Source organism: Nyctibius grandis, chromosome 5 (genome assembly GCF_013368605.1).
Source record: "Nyctibius grandis isolate bNycGra1 chromosome 5, bNycGra1.pri, whole genome shotgun sequence".
Classification (NCBI taxonomy): domain Eukaryota; kingdom Metazoa; phylum Chordata; class Aves; order Nyctibiiformes; family Nyctibiidae; genus Nyctibius; species Nyctibius grandis.
The window spans coordinates 73802028-73809945 of record NC_090662.1 but is presented as its reverse complement, the minus strand read 5'-3'; the positions used below and the strand labels follow the sequence as shown (position 1 = coordinate 73809945).

Here is a 7918-nt window from a genome sequence, read left to right as displayed (position 1 = left end):
ATTTGCTCTTATATATGGAGTTACTAGCAGAAAGTTCACATACACATGACACACACACACATTCTCTCTGACAACGCTCAAACAGCAGGATCCCCATGGCCATGTGTTTTCCCTTCATGATATAATGAGAGTGCAGAGAAAAACACAGTGAAGATAAATATCAGGTATTTTATTCTTGGTAGTACTGGTCTTGGCCATCCCAAGGTACACAGAGACACTGACATATTTAAAAAAAAAAATGCTGCATCTTTCACAGAAAGTAATTGCCACTCTCTGAACTCCTATGAAAATGCAGTCTTATACCCTACCAACATCATCAGTTGATTAGATCTCATCAGATTCACTCTGAACAAGTCTTCCACTTAATTCAAATATGCGTGTACAATGAGGACATGCAATGAAACATTTCTGGAAATTGTCTGAAAGCTGTAGCGTATCAATACATTAAATGCAAAAGTTTTCACGTACTTAATCACAGCACAAATAAGCAACTCCACAAAGAGATAAATCAGTAGTCACTTTATTGTGAAAACTAAATATTTCAGTTTCAGTATTAATTGCAAAAAAAACCCCTGACAGCTTGTTTCTGCCTTCTTGCCCTCTCGTGATGAATTAAATACAATACAAATGCAAAATCAGTAGTACTCAAAAAACGTGAAGGTTACCAACCTACACTTAAAATCAAGTTGAATGTTAAAGTCCTGGTAAATAAGGGGCTATGACATTTAACAGCATTCTAAACAATGTGTGGCTTGCCCAGACCACTGGTCCCAACTCCCAAAATGCAGCTCTGCCATCTAACTAAAAACGTTAATAGAAAACTAGAGCAAAAAATGGTTGTTACCTAAACAGTCAATTTGGTGAGAATTTGGCCAGACTTCAGAGTGAAGTTTGCCATTTCATTAACTGGCTTACAAAGTACTTAAAGCGAGGCCTTGCAAAGTAGGAGGCCAGTAGCTACAACCTAGTCATTTCTTGAAAGAGCTCAACTCCAGACAGAGCCACCTGGTTTCCCATCAACGGTTGGTTGTGGAGTTGCTAACTATACTTATATTTGGATTATAAGAACCATCCGGCAATACCAAAACCAGCCCTCCCCTGTGTGCACGGACTATATAAGAAATAACTTTTTCATACAATGAAGCATTATGTGCTACTTATCCTGGTGTAAAGTCCTAGCAGGGACAAAAACTTGGGGGAGGGATATGGGATTGTTTTGGTTTTTACTCTGAGACAGCTAAGCAAGGTCACTACTGCATTCATGAATGACCTGCCCCAGCTTAGCTGACACTAATATTGGAGTATTTCTCTATTGGGATAATCTAAGAAGAACCAGACACAGAACTGTTTTCCAAGTGGCCCGGTAGACAGCAAAGCAACAGATTGCACACAGTTTAAAGGCACCAACAGGCTGCTATCCTTGTGAAGAAAACCAAAATAGCCACCACCTCAGTGAATGGCGACTGCTAGAGACAAAGGAACAATCTGAAGGGGACTGCTGTTGTATTGGGATCCATATTGGCTACTTTTCACAGGTTTGGTGTTGGATAGAATTTGCCCACCAAACAGGCTGCTTTGTTCAACATTTTGTAGTTTGGGCTGACATGCTGGAATGGCGGGCTACTTGTTTGCCACAAAGGCTCCTTACCTTTAACTTGTCTCTCCAGCACGCAACAGTTTGTTCCAGTGGAAGCAATATTTAAGTAGGTCAGTGCTCTCTGCTTTGGAATCTACCCTTTGTCAGTTGATGATAGGTAGATGGATGGAGAAGAAAGGCATGTTCGACCCCCAAACCTCCTATTTTTGCCCCAAGTGGTCAGAAATGGGGTTGGTCTGGTGACAGATCTTCTGCAAATACAGTAATTTTCTTGCCACAGAACCTAGGTAAGGTTTTGGGATCTCAGAGAAACATCTCTTTCTACCTATTAATGAACTTTTGTTCTGAATGATAAAAAGCATTGCTAAATGGCTCCCACATAAACCAGAACTTTAGATATCGGGAGATGGGGTGGGGGCAGATTCTAGACATACAGAGGCTTTTTGACACCTACATAAACAAAGCAAGAGGTATGAAAAGAGTAAAACAATGCAACAACTTCAGTTGTTCAACTAAATAATACGGAATGTAGTTTACAAAAATAAATCTTTTCCCTTACAACCACCACGTGCTCTTAAGAATTACTATGCATCAGGCAAGCACGAAGTGCTGTAACTTGCATTTAAGAATAGGTGCAGCACAACAGCCTTTGTGGCCTTCTGGCCTTGGCTTTCTGGCTTAAATATGATTAAAATCAAAAGTGCCTGTATAAGGAGGCATCAGTCACAAGAGAAACCATTGCCTTCAACATGCAATAGGCTTCACTCTCTCCAGTGTTTTTCTTCCACATGCTTGTCCTAAATCCCATGCTGCAGGAATTAGGCTTTTCACATGTCTTCAGGCAAAACAGAATATTCCCCTAATTATTGGTACTCCGTTGCCTTTTACAGTCATGCCTCCAGGAACGCCATTTCACTTGTTCAGAGAACTGCCCAGCGTTTGCAAGAATGAAACCTTATTCCATAGATCATAACTGGCTATAGAACCCTCACTCAAGAGCTACATTCAAAGCAGTGTTTGAAAAAGGAGGATTCTTATTCAGTTGTAGATTATGGAAGGAATGGCTTTACCCTGGTATTGGACAGAACAGTGCTGCAGAGCCAAGCAAAACATCAGGAATACTTGATGTGGTTTCAAAATTCATACACCACCACCTCCTGTCTGAAACAACAAAGGTGTCACCACACAGGAGTTCACAGGTGGTCACCTCAATTAGGACACCGATTTCAACAGTCCTTGAAGAGCCTGATAACATCCTCAAGACAAGCTGACACTTTTACAGTAGCTGAGAAAAACGCATTCTGTGACGGAATACACTTAGTCTTGAATTCAAGGCCTGTGGATTGGAGAAAATACAGCTGCCCAAGCCTGTCGGAAGAGCTGGACCAGTTTGTAAATGAATGGCAGTGATGTGGGAGAAGCTGCAGAACAAAACAAAAAGAGCCTTTCATTATAAAAGGTAAAACCAAGATACACTAAACATATTAAGAAAGAGCTAATCCGAACTAGAGTTAATCAAAACCTAGTTGTCTTATTTCCTTCTGTTCGGTTCAGTACTTGGGCCTTCCCTCAGGGCACTGCTCCCATCCCTGGCAAGCCTTCTTCAGTATTTTCCAATGGACTATTTGCAAAATAGCGATGGAGCACCTGCCGCCCAGCAGAAGGGGAAACACCCAGCCCCTCCATGCCCCAGCTGCCACCTCTACGTCATGGGACCAGCCCATTCTTCAGCAACAGCAGCAACCATCACTAGTGAAATTCCAGCATAAGCACATCAAATGCATGACTACATTGCTGCCCTGGGCAACTCTCTGCTGTCCTGACAGGACAGCCTGTCAGGCAATCACTCTTCCAAGAGACATTCACCTTGTAGCACCTCAAGTTAACTGAGGCAGAGGCTGAGTCTAGGACAGCTCAGCCTGCCTCTCGCAGTCTGTACCTTGTCTGTTGGAAAGAGCTGAAGATAGAATAACTGTTTTCAGAAAACTGGCTTTTGTAGAGCTACATCTTTCTACATGGATTGCAACTGGAAACATTAGAAACAAGCCTAACAGTAAGTTCCTACTCACCCAGTTTTTGTGTCTCCCAAAGATGAGACATTTACACAAACCAAATCTATTAAAATCAACTATTTTTTTCTCTGTAACCATAATGGAATTTGAAAAATTGGAAATCTTAATACCGTACCTGGGTCTAATCTCACCACCACCAGGTAAAGCAGAAAAGTAGCCAAGAGCACCTTTTTGTAAGGAAGTAAATAGAAGTGGCTTGACATGGACCTCAGTGCTCTACGTAGCAATGTCAACATGGTCAAGAGCTTTTGGGACAGAGCACCTAGAATACAAGAACAGAAAGGCTGTTAGGCCAAAGTAAAGTAAAAAAAAGTAATCACGTAGATACAGATAATAAGAAACTAAGATACTAAGGTAAGACTGTTCTTAATTTGATTGCCTGAGAGTTGGGTTGGGGTATTTTTTCATAATAGGGAACAGAGAAACAGTACAATTTTGTAATACAATTCATTATACCTTTTTTTTTAGGCACCTACTTTAGTACAATATGATCTTATACCACAGTAGTGCCAGCTTTTCTCCTGGGAGATAACATCAAGTGATTTACAGTTCTGGAGGACAAGCAGTACTTTAAATGACAGACATGCATGGTTCTACATGGGCTTGACTGTAAATGGAGACAAAGCAGAGAGTACACATGTGCCCTTAAAGGATTGCTAGGTAGTTTTAGTTTCCCTTTTGTACCTTTTTTAAAAAAAAAAAACAAACCACATTTATTCTGAAGTGTTTTTGAACCTGGAAAAAAAATTCTCTTCTCTTGACATCAGCAGAGACTAAATACACTTTGCAATTGTCAGCAAATGGATCACTAAGTCTTCCATTTCCTTCTGTGATACACAATAGGACTTTCTCATGGCTGGTTTGTCCTGACAATATTCTTAATACATAGTTAATACTTGCTACCCTCCGTTAGTAAGGGATCAACTAACTTGAAATAAAATTATGAAAAAGAAGAAGAGCACAAACAACAGAGGGAAAGCCTACCCAAAACAGTTTCTGTTGCTGCGTCTTGCTGCTCTTCAGCAGCCAAGCGCACCTCTTCCCGTCGAGTCCACTGACACCGGCTTTCACAAATGGTCCCGAGAAATGCCAGCTGCTGGTCGCTGTCAAAAACATCACAGCCACGTACAAGCTCTTCTGCCCCCTCAAACCGGCCAAGCGGAAGCAACACATGCAACAGATAGAGCTCCAGCAATGAACCGTACTCAGGGAGGCTCTTATTGGTTTGGTCTCTCAGCCAGCTACTGCCAACCTCCAGCATCACCTGGGGCTCTCTCACTTTGCTGTACAACAGGATACTGAAACAGAGGAAAGAAATATTAGAAAACACTACCTCTTTGTAAAAGTTCAGATCACTGACAGCGACTACCCACAAGCAGCTACCATGAAGACATGTATCAGGGTCTACCCTTGAAACACAGGGAGACAATAGGTGCAGCCACTGATGTTACTTTCTCAGCATCACTCCTTTTGTACTTTATCACTGTAAAGCAATCTGCTGGCTTGCAGGCGTGCGCCAGCACACACAGGTCGAGAACAGGCCTGTCCCAGGTTCCGCTTTCATCGTCACACCACACAAAGTGAAAATATCACACAATATTCAAGTCTGGCCTGCTATTAAACCTAATTAATGCAAGCCCGGTGTATCCGACAGTCACAGACAGAAACTCACCAGAGCTCCAGAACTTTTGAAGGCAGATGTTCAGGGACATGGTAATACTGTAGGACCCAAGACAGAACTTCTCTCCACCGGTTCATCTCAGCCAGCGCCTGAATCCCCACAACACAAAGGGAGCATTTCACTTCTGCAGAACTGGTAACGAAGAGACACCTAAATAAGCGCTTCTTACAAGCACGTTTCCCCTCACATGCCTTCCAGTGAGCTGCAGCCCAGCCCAGGTACTCTATAGTTCTCCGACAGCCGCTTCCAAACCTTTCCCTCTCCTCATGCCCGATAAAAAGACAAATTCAACCCCCCGAGAAGATGCACTGAGTCTGTATCTCTCGGAGGACGCGGGGAAGGCTCCTAGGCACACCTCACTTCCCTCAAACACGAAGATGCCTTCATGTAAATATAGTCAGGCCATTATCAAATAGCAGCCAAGGCCGAGCTGGGGTACAAACGATTACTAACTCGCTTTCTAGCAACGACCGCCACCTCCTGTTAATTTAGACAAGGAAAAGCTAAGAAAACCACGGCAAGGACCACCGGTCCTACTGCCATTCACACAGATAGTTACATTCGAATCTAAGAGGCTCCCTACCCCCTACCAAAGAAACCTAGTTTATTAAACCCCAAAAGCCCTCTAGTTAAAAAAAATAAAAGCACAAACAGGGCAGACGCGGCCTGCCGTTAGGAGCCTGCCTGACGCTAACGCGACACCGATCGGCTTCCCAGCGCCGCCCTGTCCTCGCTCCGCACGCCCGACGCCCGCTCGCACCTCTCGGGGCCGGGGCCGGGGCCCAGGCTGTCGCAGCCCGCCTCACATCTCTCCACGGCAGCGGCGAAGTCCCGGTGCAGCACCAGCAGGTCCGCCGCCTCCTCCAACAGTGAGGTTGCCTGGGCCGACACCGGCGTCCAGGCCAGCTGCTCGCTCCTCATGGCGGCGGCGGGAGGGCTGCCGGGAGGGCTGGTGCCGCCCTCCCCGCGCCCCACCGCCCGCCGCCCGCCCGGCTCCGGCTCCAGCGCCGCCACCGCCCTCCCCGGGGCTCGGCTCCACTCCGCTCACGAAGGCAACGGCAGCAGCGCGGCCCCCCGCCGCCCCGGAAAGCCGTGAGTGAGCCCCCCCGCCACCGCCTCCCGGCAGCGGAAGGGCCGCCCCGGCCGCCATCTTCTCCCCGCCCCGCGGGCCGGCGGGACGTGTAGTCTAGCGGTGGCGTGAGGGAGCGGGGATCAAGCGGCTTTCCCGGGGGCCGTCCCGCCCGCAGTCGGGGCGGTGGCAGAGCTGACTCCGTGCCAGGATTAGGGGTTAACAGCGGGGTCTCTGGGAGCCCTCCCGAGAAGCTGCGACCGCAGGCTGTGGGGTCGCGGCGCGTTCACCTGTGCCGTGCCGTGCCGTGCCGTGCCGGAGGTCGGTGCCGGTGCGCGCCAAAAACCCCTTCAGTTTCTCCCTCGTGTGGCTGCTAAGGGGAAACGGCCAAGCCAACGTGCTCCGCCTCGGCCGCCCTCGTTAGCAGGCGGGTCCGAGCCCCGCAGCCGCTGCTGCCCTTCTCCCCGCGGCCGCCGGGCGTGAGCCCAGCACCAAGCGTGTCCCCGCTGAGCAACGGGCACCGGGGGAGGCCGCTTCGGATGAAGGCAGCATGGCTGCGGTCCTGCGGCTTCCCTCGCCGTAGCCAGGCGGCAGGAGAAGAGGCTTGGGGAGGGTAGTGAAGGCGGATCGCTCCCCCGCTGCTCCAGCAGCGCAGCCTGGCCAGCAGGCTCCTGTGCAGGATGATGGGTGCCCTCGCTCCTGGCCTCCTCCTCCGAGGCCTTTTCCTTAGTCACCCCGTGTCCACGGTTTTAAGTACATTACACTGTTAAAGGAACTGGCGTTCGGGCATTATAACAGCGTCTCCATCGGTACCCGACAGGCAACGATTCACAGTCTCCTTTAGTTGTTATTTAAAAACAAAAGGGTGTCTTGGTTACAAGGTAATTATGGCAGTCAGCGCAAACTGTCTTCAAAAATTAATCTCTACAAGAGAGGCAGGATTTATTTATTTTGTAATGCTGAACCCCTACTATGATTATTTAATTAAAAAATCAAACATGCTAATATAGAATGTCTTAAAAAGGTGAAACACATCTTTTAAATGGGAGTTTCTATGGCATTTCAGTGTTGTAAGAAGGGAAGAAAATGTGGAGAGTATGATTTAAAAGTTGATCACAAGTCTCTTTTTATAAGTAGCTGTTTCCAGGAAGCAGCACCATGCACCTGCCCCTCACAGTAGCAGCAGGAGCACTCCGCAGCAGCAGCAGCTTTTGCACAGCAGTGCGTCCAAGGGGTTTGCACGCTGTGCCGTCAACTGTGGAAGAAGTCCCTGGAGGATTCAGGCTGGTTAAGACGAAACCACAGTACAGAAACCTTGTAAAAGGAAGGGCCCAGCAGCTAAGCGAAGGCAGGGGTAAAGGTGTTTCAGGCTTCTTTCTGTTGCTTGGTGCTTGCAATTTGGAAAACAACATTCCTTTTTGGGAACTACAAGTCCCAAAGTGCATTGTGGGAAGAACATGCCTCGTACCAGCTAGCGCCCAGCACGAATTCCCAAATAT

The 7918-nt window shown here is 47.1% G+C and overlaps 1 protein-coding gene across 1 annotated transcript; it reads right to left on the bottom strand.

Annotated features, from left to right (window-relative positions):
- Positions 1 to 210: 210 nt before the first annotated feature.
- On the bottom strand, positions 211 to 6326 carry PEX26 (peroxisomal biogenesis factor 26). The gene is made up of 5 exons (XM_068401138.1): positions 6111 to 6326; positions 5342 to 5482; positions 4654 to 4967; positions 3785 to 3931; positions 211 to 3018 (listed from the first exon to the last, which is right to left on the bottom strand). The coding sequence occupies exons 1-5, from the start codon at positions 6269 to 6271 to the stop codon at positions 2927 to 2929; spliced, it is 855 nt and encodes a 284-aa protein (XP_068257239.1). The 5' UTR covers positions 6272 to 6326; the 3' UTR covers positions 211 to 2926.
- Positions 6327 to 7918: the final 1592 nt, after the last annotated feature.